The sequence below is a fragment of the Python bivittatus genome, unplaced genomic scaffold, assembly GCF_059951505.1.
Source record: "Python bivittatus isolate LINGU-HERP-01145 unplaced genomic scaffold, Pbiv_v1 ctg000980_np1212, whole genome shotgun sequence".
Classification (NCBI taxonomy): Eukaryota; Metazoa; Chordata; class Lepidosauria; order Squamata; family Pythonidae; genus Python; species Python bivittatus.
In genome coordinates, this window is record NW_028277125.1 from 970,234 (window position 1) to 989,747 (window position 19,514).

The following is a 19,514-nucleotide window of genomic DNA, read 5'->3' on the forward strand; positions in this document are numbered from 1 at the left end:
CCCTGTGTGGCTTTTCCGTGGTTCAGTGTTCCGGCTTTGCACGGGGCAACCCTCCTGCATTTCACCAGGTCTGCTACTGCCCGGGGAAGAACTCACCCAGCATCTGGCCACGGGCAATGGACTGCACCGCTTTCGCTGCGGCTGGTGGAAGAGGGGCACCCCGTTTCTGGAAAAAGATGCGGGAGAATCTGCTGGAGGCAGAAGCTCTTGAGGCGGGGCAAGGAGAGGCTTCGCTCCCTCCCCGCTCAAGAAAAGGGGGGGAACCACCGTAGCTTAGACTGGCACGGTAAGCCTGGGGACCGAGGTAATCCCGGCCCCGAAGTAGCGCAGAACCTGAAGCTCAGCGAGCCGGGGGCGGGGGTCCTGCAGCCCCGCACCCGCAACCGTGGCCAAGGTTAACGTGCGCCGCGGGAGCCCGTCGGGAAGGCGCAGCCGCCGCCGTTTTCCGGGCCAGGCGAGACGCGCCGCGCGGCGCCTCCGCTCCGACGGTCCCCTTCGGCGGCAGCAGCCCTCGGCGTGCCCGGGCTCCACTTGGCTGCCCGAGGGCTGGGGCCCCGCGCCCCTCGCAAGCGCGCTCCCCGGGCAGCGCGGGCGCCGCCCGAACCCCGCCGCAGCGGCAGGGCGCGCGCGCTTCGGAGGCGACGTCCCGGGCCGGCCCTGCCCTGCCCTGCCCTGCCCTGCCGGCCGCGCGAGCGAGCGAGCGAGGGAGCGACGCGCCGCCCGGCGCCGCCCGCCGGCTCCCTCGGTCCCTCCTCCGCGCCCGCCCGCCTCCCCGCCCGCCTCCCGGCGCGGGCGGAGGAGGCGGAGTGGAGCGCCAGGCGGCTCCGGGGCGGCGGGCGGCTCGGCTTCGCGCGAAGATGGCCGCTCCGCCTCTCGCCGCCAAGGCCGGCTGCTCGGCCGCCGCCGCCGCCGCCGCCAGCGCGCTGGGGCCGGCCCGGGTGGCCGCCGCCGCCGCCTTCCCGGAGCTGGACTTCCGCTCGGGCGCCCGCATCGAGGAGCTGAACAGGCTGATCCAGGAGTTCGCGCGGCAGGACCAGCGCGAGTACGACGACCAGCGCGCCCTGGAGATCCACACCGCCAAGGACTTCGTCTTCTCCATGCTGGGTGAGCCGCGCGCCGCCGCCCTTCCCGCGGGCACGGCGGGCGCCCGGCTGCAGCGGCCGCGACGGGAGCCGGGCGAGCAGCCCGGGCGCGGCGCCGCCCCGGGAGCGGCAGCTGGCCGGCCTGTTGCGTGCGGCGGAGCCCGGGTGGGCCGCCCCCCGGGAGCCCGAGCCCGGGCCGGCCGGCCGGGGCCGCCAAGCCGCGGCTCGCGGCCGGCGGGAGGGCTGCGCTGGACTGGCCGGGCGGGCCGGGCGGCCAGCTGGCCGGCCTTTCTTGCGCGGCCCGGCGAAGCCGCCCCGAGCTCCGCGCGCCGGGCGGGTCCGGCTCCTGGAGCGGCGGCCGGCGCCCCCCCCCGCCTCCCTGCCTCCCACCCAGTCTGCGGTCGGGCCGGGGGCCCCCCCCGCCCCGGCCCTGGGCTCGCCTGATGAGCCGCAGACAAAGGGAGCGCCGCGCCGCGGCGGGGGGAAGGGGCGGGGGCAGGACATTCCTGCGCTTCAAACAGGTCCCCTCCCGACCTGGGCAACCCCGCTGCCTTCCAGGCTGCGCCGCGGTGGGGGGAGGACGGGTCCCGCCCTCGCTGTCATCCCCAAGGCCGCCTCCCTGACCGCGCGGCGGCGGTCCGGGCGAGCGCGCGTGGCGGCGCGAGCGGGCGATTGAGTCGCGCCGCCGGGACCCCCCAGCTCTCCCCCCATGGGGACCCCTTCCTCGCCTCTAACTCCCCCGCCGCTCTGCCAGGATTTTGCTTGAAATCAACCCACCCTGGGCTTGGCGCCCATGATTTTTGAGATCTGTGGAACTGGCTGTATTGGGGTGGGAGTTAAACTGTGGTTTAATGCTAGGTGGGCGAACCAAGCTCTGTGGATCTGCAGTAGGGTCAAAAGTGGAATCGTTGTCCTCCAGTTTCAGGTAACCAGAGTTTAGGGTTCTGTCGTTGGGGTGTCCTGGCTGCTGTTTTCTGACAAGGGTGGGCTTTAATCTGACGCTGAAGAAAATAGATCCACTTCATCAGCTGATTAAGGGCAGCCTACAATTCAGAGGACCACCAAACTGATTGGAAGCGGGAGAAGGTCTGGCAGGCTTTGCAGGTGGGCAATATGTGGTTCTGATGTTTGCATGCCCAGCAAGAAACCATGGGACCCCCCGGGGGCTTTTCAAGGATCATTTTCTCAGACCAGCAAACCCATTTCGCGCGAGGGAATCCTGAGCACGTGTCCGTTCCACGCGTAAAGGCAGCGGAGGGCTTAGCATGAGTGTCTCCGTCCCTGGGACCACAGCGCAGCACAGCGCCCGGAGACTCTGGCTTTGTTGGCGCAAACTGCCAGGCCGTGCCGAAGGGAGACTGGGTCATTTGTGGTCCAGCCTGTCCTGGGAACCCAGCTTTTGTTGATCAGGTTGTGCAAATGGACCATCAGGTTCAGTCCTCGGGTCTGTTTATTTGGGCATCACAGGCCATGGGAACCTGGCGCTTGTGGTTCAGGCGCCGGGCCCTGATTTTGCTCCCTCAGCCCTTGGCTTTTCCTGCTGTGCCTCTGCTGCTTAGGAGCAGCCCCCACCGGCCTTTTGAACCTTGGGGCATGGGGTGTTTCCGTCTGCTGCTTCTGGGGCCACCCTCTGCTCAGCTGGGTATGCTTGGGGAGAAGTGGCTCTCTGAGAAGTGGCGAGAGGGGGGAGGTCTACCTGAACTCCCGCCCTGCTTGTCATCGGTCAGCATTTGGGACCGAACCGTTCAAGCAGCGCGTCAGTCCAGTGTGAAGCTGGACTGGATGAGGTTTGATTTCCCCTCCCGCAGGATCTTGCCCCCTCCCTGCCAAGGAGCCCCCACGTGTTCTCTGGCTTTCCAAAGTGCCCCGAGTCTTCCCTGGGCTGCGTAGAACAGCTTCCTCCAGCCTGGCTCCTAGCAGCTGAAGGTCCTCTGGAGCAGAATCCTGTCTGCCAAGATGCCACCTGTGGTCAGGCTGGCCCTTGGCACCATCCTGCAGAGGCCTTCAGATGTGCGTGTGAAGCCACCGCCTTCCCACTGCCTGGAGGGCCAGCCAAGGAGGGGGCCTGTGTGAGGCCGCCTGGCACCCTCGTTGGGTTGGGTTGGGCTGAAGCTCTCCAAGAGGGGCCCTCAGCTGCCTCCTTTTCTGCACACGCTGCGTTGCCTGGGACTTTGGGGAGCATCTCAGGGACGTGGCAGACAAGGGGTGAGAAAACATGGCGGCGTTCATGCGGGTGGATCAGTAGCCACGTGGGAAGTTGGTGTTGGGGTGTCTTTTCTAAGAGGTGGTCAGAGAGCAGGTTGGGGCTGCCACAGGAGACACAATCTTTCACAAGATGCCCCCCCGGGGGGCGTGGCCAGCTAGGTAGTGCCCATTGATCCAAAGGCAATGGGGGAAGCTGCTGCTCACCCTCGAGGCACTTCCTGCTACCTTCTCCTGCTGGCCAGGTGGGCCCTCCTTCAGAGAAAGCATGAGAAAGCCATGTCTGTGTGCCAGGGATGCCCTGAGGGCCCAGAAATATTCTCAGACAGTTGGAGGTGGTGCTTTGCAACGTGCCAGCTGGACGTTTCAGCTGCGGATTAAAAGAATCCTTCCTCCCCTCCCCAAACCAGCTGGCAGCGGGTGGGCCAGTGAGGTCTGCGTGGGCACCTGAGGCCTGGCTGTGGGAGGTCTTTCCTATCCCCCAGTCCTTTGAAGGTGGTGGTTGGGGGGCAACCAGAATTTCTTAAAGATGGCGGTTAAAAGCTGCATGACTGGGGAGTTCTTTGGGTGGGGGGTCCACCCAGAGGAAAGAAAGGCTGTGCGAATTCAGCTGGAAAGGTCTGTTGCCCGGCCTGGCGGTCCTTAGAGAGCCCTGCTTGGCACAGAGGAGATTCGGCTGTTGGGTTTTCTGAAAGACTGGAAGCTTTCACAGATGCTGGGGAGGGGCTCGTCGTAAGGCCCTCCAGGCCATAACTGGTACGCAGAAGTGTTCTGGGGTGCCTAGAAGAGGGCAGGACCTCCCTGCTGGAGGTTTTCCACAAGGCTGGATGTTCCCCGTCAGGAACGGCTCCCTGGATTTCTGCACCCGGTGGTTGAACTCGGTGCCCTCTCGGCACCTTCCAGCTCATATCCTCAGCAGGTCTGCGGTCCCAAGGACCTCTGGGTCCTCTGGCGCTCGCCCAGCCGGGTGCAGTCAGGGAAGATGTTGGTTTGGTGCCCATCCTGGGTCCTGGACCATTCCCAGCCAAGCTGCTGTGAGAAAGGCTGGAAGAGGGGCTGCTTCCGTGGCCCAAACGCTGTCGGTGAGTAACGTCCTGATGAGGACCGTTGGCTTCCGTCGGGGAGGGTTTTGCAGGTGTGGAGGACCCCACGCGCCTGGGGCAAATGCCTGGGGTGGACGCCCCCCCGCCCTAGTTCTGAAACAGGAAGTCCACCATGCAGGGCCTACCTTGGGTGAAGCTGGTTTCCTCCTGGCCTGTGTCGCAGAGGAACCTGGTCAGGTTTTGTCGGCAGTCTTGAGATCGGCAGACTCGGAACTGCCACCCTCATGGCGGGACCCCGGCCGAGGCTCGGCTGCCCCGCTCGTTCCTCCTTGCCTGGTGGTTCTGTACTGCCCTTCCCTGCGAAGAGCCCTGGGGTGGTCCTACAGAAACCCGTTGGCAGCCATGGGTTTGGGGTGACCTGGTCTCTCTCTTTGCTCCCTGCGGGTGCTTGGTTTGGACTTCTGTGTCTAAGAAGGTACCTCGAGGGGCAGGTTTCTGGCACCCCTCTCTGGGCCCTGGAGGGTTGGGGTTCGCCCAGTTCCGGGTGGCTTTTACGCGATTCATCCTGCCCTGGCTGGGTCTGCGCGGGGGGCAGATGGGAGAGGTGGTTGGGATTTGATTTGATATGATCTTTTTGTGGGGGGGGGGGCGGTCTGGCTGGCATATGTGTAAGTCTGCTCTTTCTGTAAAATAATAGAATCTTAGCTTTGGGAGGTGCCATTAAGACCTCCAAGCTGAAGTTAAAGCACCCCTGCTCTTGTCTGGTTTTGAAAAACCTGATCAGAGCAGGGCTGGATTGTTGTGCTTGGAGAGGAGACCACGAGGAAATCCACATAACCTAGACTACAAGGTCTGCCTGTCCGTCCCAGAAGACGGCAACAACCGACCTCGGTCAGCCTGTTGCCCGGAAGGCTCCCTGGACCGCTCAAGCCCCGGAGGGCGGAGTGGAGCTTTCGCCTCAATAACGAACTCCCTCAGCGAAGGCCTGGAGAACTGCAGCCTCCCAGGGGCTGCAGGGGAGGCGCCGGCAGGGCAAGGGGAGCACAGTGGCTTTGGGGGGCCAGGAAAGGCCCCGAGGAGAGGGGCAGCCTCCTGGCCCCAAGGTGCGCCCCGTGCAGCCCAGAGTCCCGAAGGGGCCCGGGGGGGTCGCAAGAACATTCTGTGGGGTGCCTTAATTTAGCCACTGGATGAGACCCGCGTGACTCCGTTTGAAGAGGTGGGGCTCTGGCACGCAGTTCTGCCTCTCCGAGTGGCAGCTGCAGTGCAGCTGAATGGTGGCTGGCCGTGGTGATTCTGCACGTGTGCACGGTTGAATCCGTGGGTGTGATCTGTGCTCTGCTAGCAGGGCGGTTCTTTCTTGGACGCCAGCTGTGCAACAGCTGCATAATTAACGTGTGTGTGCTCTCTGTCGCTCTATCTGGGAGAGGCAGCTTGTAGAGGGAGACCTGTGTATGCTGTAGAACAAAGATTTGGGGGGCACGTTAGAGAAGTTTCATGGACCGTGATCCACTTGAGAAGGGGTTTTTTATATACGCTCAGGAAAATGGGAAAGGTCAGGCGGGGTGGGGGGCAGGGTGAGTACCCACCGCTTGCTTGATAGTGGCCATTCGCAAAACAGCCGTTGCACATAACACAGGCGGTCGGAATCAGAGGCTGGTCAGCACGCGAAATGTGGCATGCGTGATGCAATCTGTAAAATTCATTAAGATAACGTAAAAATAGACAATACTGTTAACATTTTAAACAGCAACATTTTAAACAGCAACAGTACAGTGATGGCAAGGCGCCATTGTTTGCCAAGGGAAATAGGGCACAACCGGGCCATGGCAGCTGTGCCTTGAATGGGGGAGTCCAATGCTGGGGCTTCCTCTGGCGCTGAAGAGTAGACGGCGCTAGTCCGGCCAGGTCCCGGGAAACGGCTCCCAGAGCGGACCCCAGCGGAGAAGATGCTCCCCGGTATCCCCACATATACAGTAGTCGTGCACTTCTGAGCCAGAGGAAGGAGCGGCGGAGGGGCCCGGCTCAGGGAAGTAGGCATTCTGGGGGGCACCCCGCCTTGACGTACTTTTCTGGCTGCTCGTTTCAGTCACAGCGCTAAAACTCTCAGAATCCAACCGGTCCTGGGGCTGGCCTGTTCTGAGAACTGGTGCTGTTGGAGCCCCTAAACCAGTGTTGTCCAAACTTGGCCACTTTAAGATGAGTGGACTTCAACTCCCAGAATTCCCCAGCCAGCCATGCTGGCTGGGAAATTCTGGGAGTTGAAGTCCACTCATCTTAAAGTGGCCAAGTTTGGACAACACTGCCCTAAACTCTTGTTGCAAGACAAGCTTGCATCCGTGCTTCAGGCCCAAACCTGGGTCAGGGCCACGCTGCAGTTGGAGTAGTGCTCCCTGCCTCCCCCCGCACAGGAATCCAGTTGCTTCCAACCAGGGAAAGCCTCCCTGCCCCCCCCCCCGACTGCTTTGCCAGCTGCCTTTCTCCTTTGAGCAGGAGAGGAAGCCGTTGCAAGCGGGCACATCTGCAACCCCGTAAGAAGAGGTCAGGTAAATGATTGCCAAGCGGGCTGCAGCAAACAACACACAACAGGGCATGGGGAGTTGAAAAGGCAGCTCCTGCTTCTCTCTCTCTGTCTCTCTCTCACGTGCACATTCAGACAGTCTGGATCACAGACAGAGAAGGGAGCTGGCAAGATGGTCTCTGCTCGAAAACCCAGCTGTGGCATGGATTTTGCTGCTGGTGATGTTCTGTATGGAGTGACGTGCCCAAGTGTGTGTGAATTATCCTAGTGCACCAAGCAGACAAGCCAGGGTTAATGCATTAACCAAGCTCGGCCCGTGGCCCGCAACTTCCTCTGGCCTGGCTAAGCATGCTGGGTGAACCCTCCCCGGGATGGGCACATGGAGAGGCTGGCACAACTCCCCCGCTTCCCTCCCCCTGGGAGCTGGACTGCTGGCTTCTAACTCATCTTTCACGGGTCCCCATTTCCTGCCTCCCTCGAGAGGAAGGCGGGGTCCCCAGTGGCTGAGCGCCTGCAGATGTGGCCACGGCCCTACTCGGGAGGAAGGCCTGCTCCCTTGATGGGGTCACATTTCCTTGGCCTCTCCTGAGGAAGCGGGGCCTTGTGGTTGTGAGTGTACTAAGTTTGGGGGGGATCTTGAACCCCCTTTCTCCCTGGAGGGACTCAAAGCTCCTCTGGGGGACTGTTCTCCACTGAGCCTTAAATGGCGGGGGGGGAGTTGAGAATGTCCGAGCCAGGGGCTGAACCTGCTAGAAGAAAATGGTGGCTTCATTTGGGGGTGGGGGAGCGGGGCAGGGGTGCTGGAATGAGGGGGTGGTCCGCCACCCATGGCTTCCTTTGGGCTCTGGTCCAAGAAGTGAGTCTGCTGGGGGGGCTTGGCAAGGGGGAGGAGGGCAATAGGCTCTCATTCCCTCCCTTTTGAATGGGGGGGGCTGGAGGCTGACGGCCTGCGTGAAGCGCCGGGGTCAGCGTCAGCATCTGTTGATCCCCCACTTAGGCACTCAAGCCCCGAGGTGGAAAAGGACACGGAGGCTGCCCGTGGCTTCAGCCGGCTGGGCCCCTGCGCTGCGCTCCCCCGGGCCCAGGGGAGAAGGGGAGGGCGCTGCCAAAAGGGCCGGCTGCCTCCGGAATCCCTCCTGGGCCACTGGCAGGATCTGGGTTGCGGCTCCTCCCAAATCCCCGTTCATTGCGGCTTTTGGGGCACTTCGTGCCTTGATTTATTAGCTTTGGAGCCTGCGATGACCCAGGGCCAGAGGGCAGCGGAATGTGGCCCCGGCAAGGGGGACTGCCGTGAGGTTGTGGCTCTGCGGGTATCAAGCGGCCCTGCTGGGGTATTCGCTTTTTCCAGGGGGGCCGAAAGTCTGGCCGGGGTGCCAAGCGGGGGCCCCAGTTTGAATCTCGCAGGAAGCAGCGTAGAGGAGCGTACTTGCAGTCTAGCCTTACCTGCGCAGGTGACTTTGCACGTTTCATCTACTTGATTTATCCCCGCCCCCCCATTTCAGATCCCCAGATCTGCTGCTGCGCTGCCAAAGGAGCCGTCCCCGAGCCATTCGTGGGCAGCTGCAGCCACCTTGCTTTGCAGCGACTGGCGCCCACAGGGATGCCTTCTCCTGTCGCCAGCCTTGCGCCCTCGTGACTTGGCCGCCCTTCCAGCTGTCCGTTGGCCGTCCTCCATTGTCCGTGCTGGTGGCGAGGGCCTGGGAATCCTCTTGGCAGGAGGAGCCCGAGACCACTTTTGGCCCGGCGCTGCTCGCCTCCCGGGTGTGCTCTCGGGCTGCGACTGGATCCAGTTTCCCTGGAAAGACAGCCAGTTGGCAGCTCCAGTTTAACACCCCCACAGTCCAATGACCTGCCCCTCCCTTTGGAGAGGGGCTGAGGGGGACCGGGGCAGTGGCCTGCCTGCGCCAGGCTCTCTGCGATCCGTGAAAGCGGATGGGCAGCCCCACTTGGGCAGTTTCTGCCAGTCTGGGAAGAGAGCCCCCCCTTCTCCAGCTCTTGCTGCACTGGCTGTTGAGGGCAGGCTGCAGGCCAGCGGCAGGGCCGTCTGGTTCAGTGGGATTTCCTCGAGGTGAAGTGTAGGGTGGCACTGTTAAACTTTTAATAGCAAAGCATTGGGAAATGATGTTGATTTTAGCCTGACGGTGGATTGGCGGAGTCTCGGAGGGTGGCAGCGCTTGGCCAAGCTTGGCTGATCTCCTCCACAAGCTAAAGGAGGTTGGGTTTGGGTGGTCCATGGTGGGATGGGACCGGAAAACCCCACAGACGGAAACTGGACAGGGGAGGTAGAAATCTCCCAGGAATAGACAGCGGCAGGCCGTTTCTGTACTGTGGCCAAGACAGTTACAGGGACGTTTGTGCGCAGCTCCCAGCAGCTGAACTCAGATCCAGGCCCCTTTGAGGTTTTACACCGACACACCCTGGGGAATGACTGAGACTTAGAGGGAAAAATCGTGCTACCTTCAGAAAAGGCTGTGGGTTGCGAATGTGTGTGTAAAGCTTGGACAACCTGGAAAATAGCGGTTAAAATGTAATCTGTGGAAGCGTTCTGGGTCGCTTAGCGCATTCTCAGTGTTGTCCCGAGAGAAGAATACCTCTTTGCTGGGCAGCCTTCGTACCCGCCGTGGCCAGGATGTTGCCCTCAAGCCTGTCTCCAGTCATCCTACAATCCAGAACGGAAGCGGGCCGCTTGCACTGTGAGCCCACCTGCCCTGCCTGCTCCAGACTGAAGCCCCCCGAGAGATGGCCGCCCAGCCGGGGGAGCCAGCCCTCCTTGGCTCGGGACCCCCGAACAGCTCTGCTCTCGGGGCGCCGTTCCTGGGTGCCCTCAGGCTCTGCCTTCCTGGACCCGGAGTCCGTCGGTCCTGTCCTGCTTTGGCATGAGGTCTTCACCTCCTCCGGGGGCTCTGAAGGGGGGCTGTCATGTCTCGCCCGCCTTTGCCTCTCCCAGGCTAACTGTCCCGTCTCCTTCGGCCTGTCCCTGCCACCTTCCTCTGAATCAGCTCCAGCTTCCCTGAATCCCGCTGAAAGGGTGGAGCCCAGGACGGAGATGGGGCTTTGGGAGGGGCCTGAGCCCGGCAGAATAAAAGAGCAGGGTTGCTTCCCACGAGTGGGAAATTATTCTTCGATGGTGCAGCCTGAAAGTGCATTTTTAGCCGCTGCGCCCCGCTTCAGGCTGAGGGTCAGTTTGCAGTCAGCTGCTATGTTGAGATCTTTTTCAAATCACAGCCCTCAGTCAGTTCTGCATCGCGGCTTGATTTCTGTTTCTTACCGAGCCTGCATTTCTCTCCGTCAAATTTCATAATTCAACAAGGGTCAGTTTTGCTCCACATCAGGACTGTAGGAAACATTGTTTAAGCCCTGGCAAACTAGGTAACGTTTGGAAGTGGCTGAAACAGGACCCCTCCCTGATTCCCAGGAGCAGGAAGAGGAGGAGGAGGAGGTCCAGCCGTCCAGTCAGACTGGCCTGAGTCTGTGAATTACAGCCCATCTCAGTAAAAGGAGATCTAGGCTTCCTGCAGAGTGGATAGCCCGGCCCGGCCCGGCCCGGCCCGGCCTGTCTCGTGGGGCTGGCAGTGCTTTGCTTTTCTTCTGACGATTTCAGCAAAGCCTTCTTGGGTCCTGGATCTGCTCCCAACAGTCTTTTTGGGTTGCAGTTGATAATCCCAACTCAGACTTCCAGGAGCAGCCATGAGCTGATTTAGACCCGACAAACACAACAACCAGATCGGGGAACGTGATCACAAATAACTTGTTCAGTGGCGAAGATGTGCAGCTGCGTAACCCTGCAGCCAAACACATGCAGACATGCCACGCTCATGCCTCGGCAGCTGAAACCTGTTTCGGGGACTGGCTCCCATCCCAACGTCCGGCTTTGGCGCTGTGCGTTGTGCAAACGCAGCTCGTTGTGTTTTATTTAATGAACGGTGTTTGAGCTAACCGTGGCCTGGGGGCACGCACGGACCTGCCGCTGTGCCTTTTCAAGCACCCCAGATCTCCACTGACCCCCATGGTGGCTTGCGCCCTCTAAACAACATCAGCTCTCCTATGACCAGGAGCTCAGGCAGACTTGATTTCAGGTTGCAAGAAACCTGGGGCAGCGAGGGGAATGCCCTGCTTCTTGCCCTCTTCCCCCACCCCGTTCCCCAAGATCAGAAGCACTTTTTAAAAAATGCCCCAGATGTGACCCCTCCCCAGCGTTTGCCCCGTTAATTAAATCCGAGGCATTGTGTTTAAAGGCTGTTTTTTCCGTGGCCGCGCACTGTGCTCTCCCCTGCCCTGCCTTGTTTCCTCGGCCTTCTGTGCAGCCTGCAGCGCCGTGCCATCTGGCACACGTGCTCACGCACATGCCCGGGAGGCGGATTAGAGGAGAAAGCCTTTCAGTGGGATGGAGGTTTTCCCTGCCGGAAGGAGCCACGTGCTCGTGGGTCTGGATTTCACGCGGAGGGTATTGGACCTGCTTCTTACAGAAGAGAAAGCAGTTCGCGTCTGAGCTGGTTGGAGGGGTGAGATATGGGAAGAGGTGGGAAGAAATCCTCCGGAGGGGGCAACCCGTTTCCAGGCACAGCTCAGGGGAATATTTCTGCCCTTTGTCCGTCTTCTGATAGGGTGCCCGGGCTCCCGTATGGTGGTGCTAGGTTTTTTTAAAGAAATCCTTATTTTGCTCCGCCGCCACCGTGGATGATGTAGAAGGCCTCCTTCGTGTGATGATGGCATCGTGCATGTGGCATTGCGGGGGGTTCAGTCAGATGCTTCTGGGTGGCTTCACTGTAGGGCAGGGTTTACAAGCTGGGTTCCGACTTCATGCCAGGTCAAATAAGGTACACTGTGGCTCACTATGAATCCATCTAGTTTACTCCAGGGCCGCCTCTCATTTTAGAACAGTGTTTTTCAACCTCGGGAACTTTAAGAGGTGTGGACTTCAGCTCCCAGAATTCCCCAGCCAGCCAATTCCCCATGGCTGGCTGGGGAATTCTGGGAGCTGAAGTCCACACCTCTTAAAGTTCCCGAGGTTGAAAAACACTGCTTTAGAAGGAAAAGTCCGTGTAGCCTTTTTCACAACAGTATGGAAGTGGCTATTCTTCCAGGATGAACTTCAGTTTCCCAGCCTGGCATACAGCCCCTCCCGGGACTAATCAGATCTGGTCCCGCTTATCTTTGGAGGTCCACCGGCTTTCTCCAGCCAGAGCTCTTCGGCTGCAATCGGCAGACGTCTCCGAATCCCCTCGTTCCGGTTGCAGAATTTGCAGCCAGCCTGGACCCAGCACGTTGAATGAAGCAGCTTAGGGGTTGCTCCAGAAGTCCTAAGCTCTGCCCAGGGCCTGCCTTGCTCCCCCCCATTTCCTGTTCTGTCGGGTGGGGGGTCTGGAGTGGAGAGGGAGACAGGAGGTAGGCGAACCTTTCCATTTCCCCTCCGCCCAGCCTTTAAGAAAACGCAGGCGCTTTGTAGATAGCCAAGGAGAATAAGTGAGGGAGAAGTGAGCCTGGGGTGGGTGGGTGCCAAGCGCGTGATCTGCGGCCGACTCAGCTTTGCCGAAACCAGAGGTGAGAATGGATCCCAGGCCCGGCTTTCTCTTGCTCTGCGGTTGCAGGGCACACCTGTGTTTCTTTTTTTAAAAATTTTTTTTATCCCACCTTTATTATTTTTATAAATAACTCAAGGCGGTGAACGTACCTAAGCTGGATGGGCCCATGTGGAAAGATTCTCTGATTTCTGTTTCCTGCAGTCTGAAAGAGTAAACCTGTTGGAACTGAAAAGTGTGGCCGTGGGAGCAGGTAACCATTCTGCGTCCTCTGGAGCTCCTCTGATGTTTGCAAAGCCCCCTTTGCTGCAGACAGGAATCGTGGCGGCTGGGTCTGCCGAATGCCTGGGGACCCGCTGGCCGTGTCCGGCATACGAGCAGCCTGCTTGGTGCCCCACCTTGCAGCTTACAGAGGGTGAGCCACTGGGAGGCTTTGCCCCCGTGCGGACCCTTCCCTGCCGCCGAGAAGGAGCCCCTTTGTTTGTGTGCCTCCCCTGTGGTCAGGCCGGCCCCGGAAGGAAAATTCTCCGCCTGTGGGGCGGGGAAGAAGCAGGGCAGCACCAGCCACCGAGAGAGAGCTCCCAAGGCAGGGAGGGGGCCTGGCAAGCCCCCCACCCGCTGGCGGCAGCCCTTAAGAGGGCAGGAGCTGCTCCTTCGCAGTGCAAGGAAGCTGGCCAGTGGGGGAAGAGCGAGAAGAGCTGGCATCTTTGGGGGCCTCTGGCTCTCTCTCAGCTCCTTCTCATCGCTCCGGGTCTTCTGCAGCAGGGGGGCTGTCTGGGCACAGGGAGACTGTGTGCAGCTGGGCCTGGACTTCCACCCTTGGAGCCTGGGTCACGTTGGCGGCTTGGAGGTCCCTGCCAGAAACTGCCTTCTGACCGATGTTCGACGGAGGAGGCTTCGTGCCGGGTGGCTGCCCTTTCCGGGTCCGCTCTGAAGCCCAGCCCAGCCCAGCCACAGCCAGGATTGCGAAGGAGGCACAGACAGGTCTCGATACGGACATGTGGGTGAACAGCGGCTTTGCTGGCCTACGTGAGATGGGACATTGGCGTTTCGTCCAGAGAGCTGCCCAGTGCCCTTGCAGCATCTGCTGCCGCCTCTCTGTGGCTCATTTGCAAAAGGAGGTTTACTTCTGTGTGACGCCTGTCCAAATCCTTGTGGGTCACTGCTGATTTTGGCAGGACTTTGGGTGGGGGGTGAGCCTTGCTCTGATGTTCAGGGCTTCTTGGAAAACCTGCTTAGGTGAAAATGGTCTGATTACAGCGGCTTCTGTCTGTATCAGACTCCACGGCGGAGTTGAAGCACCCCTCTGCCTGTGAACTGAGTTTTGCTTGCACTCAGCATAATTTCAGGGTTGGGCCTGGCAGCCGTTTCCTTAGGGCACGGCACGGCATTCTTGGGGAGCGCAATCCTACAAGCCCGGTTTTGTGCAAGCTGGGGACCACGGGCCTTGACGTCAGCCCTGTGGAGGGCATCCTTTTGCAGAAAGGTGCCACGTTATGTCCTTCTGGGCACCTGCAGCCTTCTCCCCAAGGTGGATGTGAGTTCCAGGTTGCACCTTGTTCTACTCCGGTCGTTGCTCTGAACCAGGGGTGTGCACCGACTGGCTGCCTCAATGGCGGTCCTTCTGCCTTCGGTCCAAGCCTGGCTTTGCACTGGGAGGGCCCTGGGGACACCCCGATGCGCCAAAGGGCCCTGGAGCATTGGATCACCAGGAGGATTTTGTTCTTAGTTGCTGGCACCAGTTTATTTCAAAAGAGGCCTGCTGTGGAATTGCGCCACCCGGGGCTCTCAGCAGGCTGGTCGCTTTGGAGCCAGCAGGGTGAGGTGCCAGCTTGGGCCTCCGCCCAGGAGATGCCTCCAAGTGGCAGGCTTTCAAGCCGTGCCCCTCCAGTGCCCCTCCGCCCCAGGATTCAGTCACTTTCCACTTTGCCCTCAAGGCAAGAATCTTGCTAAGCCTGTTCCGCTTGCCGCCTTTTGCCTTTCGCAGCTGAGAGAATTTGCCCGGGGGGTGCGGCCCTATTGCCTTTCTCCACCTTTTTGTCGTCTTTGGGGCGGGGGGGGGGGGAGAAGGCTGCAGCCTGAAATGAGTTGCTGGTTTCCTCTGCCAGGGAAGAAGAGGCTGGTGCTGATCTTGGCTCTGCCCCGTTCTCCCTCTGCGTTTCACGGCAGGAGAGATGCAGCGGAACAGATTGGCCTCTGCCCTTCCAGAGCCTTGATCCGTGCCCAAAGACCGCTCAGCTGCGGGTAGGGAGCGCGCTTGTGGAAAGTTGGGCCATTGTCGCCGGGAGCTGTTTGAATCGGGGGCGTGAAGACACGCGTCTCCCCCCATCCCACACTTGCACGCAGTTCTTGTGGTTGCCCCAGCCCCCCGAAATACAGAGTCGTGGGATCTGCAAATCAGAAGGCTATTTAACCCTTGTGTAAGGTTGCCACCCTGACTGGGCTTCCGGGGGAGTAAAGCCTTTGTAAAGAGGCAGCTGCGGGTTGGTCTTCTGCAGCCGAACCAGCAAAGGTGCTGCGGATCATGGGAATGGATCGGAATTCAGGAACGCTCAAGCTTTGCTTAACCTTCGTGGTGCCACAAGACTCGGTGGTTTTAATTCCGAGGAAATATCTTTCTTTACTGTTCTGGTGGTTTGGCTAGAGTGAGCCTGTGAGTAATTTTTCTGAAGAAAAAGTGTCATAATGCGCTGCAGGACCGTTGAGAGCGCCAGGCAATATCGGGGGCACCTCGGTTGTGGGACGTGATGTTAACGTTGCTCCTTTTAATTGATGATCGTGATGGATTTAGCTTTGGTTTTATTCTATCTTAGCTTTTGTGTTCTGTTGCTGTAAACACCCGTGTGAGTCGTGAGATTCAGCAGTTGATAGACTAAACAAATAGATTAGCAATCTTTATGCAGATTTTTAAATCTAGGAATCAAATGAAAAGTACCACAAGATCAGGAAGCCAGATTAAAGCGAAAAGTAAGGAGACTTTGCCCGGGGTCAGCTGCCGGACCCCAGGCGGCCACTGCGGGGCCCTCTTCGGCTGGGTCTTGGGCCCAAAGGCATTTCGGGCTTTAAAAGAGGAAAGCGACGGTTCGAATGGGGACGCCTGGAAACCAGCTTGTGCGGACGGTTCTCCCGGAAGCTGCTCGGAGGGCGTGTTTCGCCCGGCCTGCTCTGCTTCCTGGAGCAGCCCCCTTTCCAGCTGCCTTTCATTGTAGACTTGCTCGGAGGAGAACCGCCTGGCCTGTGGCCGCCCCAAATCAGCGGGAGTCCCGTAGCCCCCTTTGAGCCTAAGGCGTTTTATTTATTATCAGGCTTAAGCAGATCAGTGTGATTTTCAACTCCTTTCCTTGGAGCTGCTGCAGTGCCCTGTCTCCCCATATAAAAAGTAAAGATGTGACTCCTGGCGACCTCCATGCCCATGTTGTTTTCTTGACCCGGTGCAGATGGGGCTTGCCAGGGTGCACGTGTCTTCTCCTCCATGTCTAGCCCTCAGCTCTGAGCTTTTCTTGTGGTCTCCAACCCAGAGACTGCTTAGATTCCATCCCCACCCCAAATATCAGCCACGTGCTCCCGCCGGCTGGCTGCCCCGTGAACGGGTGGCGAGCCAGGGCCATTTCTGATGGCTGCTGGCGCTCTGCTTCCCTGTGGCGTGGAACCCGCGTTGGGCCTTGGCGGAGGGAAGGAGCAGCAGGGCCTCCCCGGAGACATCTTTGCGATGCCCCCACTGGCAGGGCAGGGCCACGGCCGTGCCTGAGACGTGGGAGGGGGTGTAAGCAGAAGGGGCTGAGTTCTACCACGGTGGAGGGAGACCTCCCACGACCACCTTGCTTGCTTTGCACTTGGTAAGGAGGTTCATACACCCCTCTGGTTGAGGCTAACATGGATGTGGGAACATAGCTTTGCCTTCACGTCTGGCGTGAATGAGGCCCTCGCATTAAGCTGTGACGTGGTTCATATGTGTGGACCACAGCTGTTTTGTGTTTTGTAACCTGGGTTTGGTGTGTTGTGTGAACCCAGCCTGTGGAGAACTTGGAGGGAGGCAAGGATGAAGGTGCCACGATCGACAACTCTGCCTTGCTCGGCCATCAGACCCAGCCTTTCCTACTTGCCCAAATCCCCGGGGAGGCGAAGGTGTGGCTCCCCACTCCAGCTGCCCTGCCCTGGCCCTGGGGTCCCACTTCACCCTGCCTCTCCCCCCCCCAAAAACCTTTGAAGCGGTTGGCTTCCCCCAGTGCTGCATCTTTGGGCTTCCACATTCCACCCCTTGCTTTTGTTTCTTTCCAGAATGTTCCATTCTGCCTCTCCCTAGCCCCCCGCCGTTCTCCATCCTTTGTGGGTAACACTCTCCATCCCCAAAATGTGCACAATGAGCAGGGCCATCTGCTCCTCTGCTTCCCCAGCCATAAAACTGCCTGAAAGGGAAATAGGTGTTAATCACAGCCGTTGAGGGACAAAGAGCCTGGAGGCCGTGGAGGGACAGGCGGGTGGAGGAGGAGGAGGAGGATGCTTCTGGGCCACCAAAAGCATAGATCCCACCAGACCTCTGGGATGCGCAAAAGGTGGCGATCTGGGCCGCCACGGAAGGGGGTCTGCCGGAGGGTGAGCCGGTCTAACCTGGTGCTGAGGCTCCCGTAAAGTCTGACCCGCAGAGCAGGTTCTCAGGCCCTCCTGTTGGGGGATTTTGGGAGCTGGGTGTCTGAATTACTGGACTTGACGGCATCTCTGCGTGATGTGAGCGCTATTTCATGTTAGCTCATATGTGATGTTTTGTTATGTTTTTCTCTCTCCTTGAAGCAGCACAGGGCGTCGTGCCTGTTGCCTGCCTTCACACAACACAGTTAATCTGGATTCTGACGAAGCCATTTCTAGAGTTTGCGCTGCGCGTTGAAACAAATTGATCCCAGGAGCTGGATGTGCACCCAGATATGCTCCCAGCTAAGCCCAGCTAGCCTGTTGTGTTGCACAGATGTGGTCTCTGGGGACACGTGGAGCGGCAGGGTCTTCACCTGCCCTTGGTCCAACGCAGCGTCTGCTTCTTACGGTAACGCTTCCCGAGCACTGAGGACGGGGCTTTAGGCCAACCAGGTGCACCAGTGAGCACAACTGCACCTGTCTCCAAAGGCCACCTTAGATGGGCAAGAGGACCAGGACGAGGCACCCCAGGAGGAGGCCCCATTCTGCCAGGCCCAGCAGGCTCGCCTAAATCCCTTCGAGGGCAGAGACGCGCAGCACTGCTGCCAGCATTAGGCCCGGGAGGGCTCCCTGGGGCGGCTGCTGAGGAGGCCAGACCTGATCAGGAGGAGCTGGGCTGTGCTGGAGATTTGGGGAGCAACCTGGGCTGCCGGGACACCGCGTTAATCCAGGAAAGCCCCTGTGGGCTCCTGGGGTAGAACTCCCAGCTGCAACTTCTCCTGAAAGTTTGACTCAGCTTCTCTTCGGATTCTGTCTCTGGCAGCTCGGAGGGAATCTGCTTGGACTGGGTTCGTGGTATCAGGATAAGCCTGGCGGATTGGCTGCTGCCTTAAGCCGGAAAGGCCCAGCTGTTCGTGAGGCTGGAAGGCTGAGTGGGTCTTCGGGCGCTCACAAAACCAGCCGCCCCGGTGAAGGTGTTTGGTTCAGTGGTCTTCACCTCCCTGTGGCCTGATGAGCACTGGCTGTCCATCATAAGTGCTTCTTGGCACCCTTCTTGGCTCCTGCTTGTGCCATTAGTGATGGCATGTAGCCCCCTCGTCTTCTCTCAGCCCCTTCTGCTGCCTTCCCTTTCTCCAAGCGTCTTCTCAGTGAGTCCTCCCTTCGCATTGTGCATCCAGAGTATTTAGCTTCGTGATTCATGTTTCCAACCAGCAGGTGGCTGCTTCTTGTGGAGTGAGATATTCTTGCCGTTTTCTCCAGCGTGGGCAACAGCAAAGCTCCCCTTTTATCAGAAACCCACCCCCTTTCCCCGCCACCTCTCGGCTGGTCTCCTGCCATCCTTGGCTCCCGCTGGTCTTTTTCTGGCCTCCCAAGCCAACATCTGACCTGCAGCCACTCTTTGTTTTATTTTCCGAGACTGGCTCCAAGAGGCGTTTTTGGAAAGGAAGGGTGATGCCGGGGCTGGTGCTTTGTTGGGTGCGTGCCCACTTTCCCTTTACTTTAATTAGAAAAAACGAATAAAAATAAAATCAAGGGAGGACGGCCATGCAGGCTGATGGTGGTTTGAGGCAGCATGAAAGCTGGTGCGCTTGCTTGCTTCGGGGCGTGGGGGAGATTTAAAGGGCCTTATGTGTATGAGAGAGATCCTATCCTGGCTGCGGATCGTGGCAGGAAATAGGCCCATGGCAGCTAGGCCCATGGCTGCCCTCCACCACTCTTGGTGCCAGGACCCAGGTTGCTGGGGGGGGGGCATGGATCCTGCAGACCCGCTGTTTGACCCTGCAGGCCGACGGCCTCCATCCAGGCCCCCGTGTCCTGTTCTGGGGGCGCCAGGCGGCTGCTTTGCGCTGGGCTCGGCTGCTCCCTTTGGGGCTTCCGAAAGCAGTGCTGGGACAGCCGCAGGCGCGTTTAACTTGGGAGGCTCTCAGAAGCTGCGCACCTTCCTCTGTGCACGAGAGAATGTGCGGGGGCTGGTGGCCAGGAAGGAGACGGTCTTGGGCTCCATTGTTGGCAGGGATATTCTCTTTGAAAGACAGAAATCCAGCATTCAAGGGTTGCGATCAAATCAGGGGCTGGGAAGTGGGCAGAAAGCCGGAGCGTTTGGCTTGGGTGGCCGAAGGGGGTGGCCGGGCCCCAGGACTCAGGCGGCCGCTGGAAAGCCAATACCTGTGTGGGCCGGACCAGGAACTCCCAGCGCAGCACAGCCTCTCCTGGACCGGCCGCTGCCTCCAGGGGCCCGCCCTCTCCTGGCCCGGGGTCCAGGGAGACCCTGGCGTCATCCTTCCTTTCCTCCAGGGGAGGGGCCGGGGCCCACCCAGCGGACTCACAGCTTGGGCATAGCCTGATCTGGGGGTTCAGCACAAACGTCGCACAAGGCACTGAATTTGTTTTTCTGTGCCGCTCCCAATGCTGTCTGGAGCGTCTCCTGCACCTGGTGTCTTTTTCGCTCCGTGCTGGATGGAGGCCGTGTTTGCGAAGGGGTTTTTGAGTTTTTGAATTTGACAGTGTGTGTGAGTTTGCCTAG

At 59.6% G+C, this 19,514-nt stretch overlaps 1 protein-coding gene across 1 annotated transcript in view; it reads left to right on the forward strand.

The window, feature by feature from the left end:
• The first annotated feature begins 695 nt into the window (after window positions 1-695).
• Window positions 696-19,514, forward strand: part of MB21D2 (Mab-21 domain containing 2) — a 35,552-nt gene continuing 16,733 nt past the window's right edge. The window contains exon 1 of the mRNA XM_088131864.1: window positions 696-1,104. Coding sequence (XP_087987990.1) covers window positions 858-1,104 — 247 coding nt within the window. The 5' untranslated portion in view covers window positions 696-857. The remainder of the gene's footprint in view (window positions 1,105-19,514) is intronic.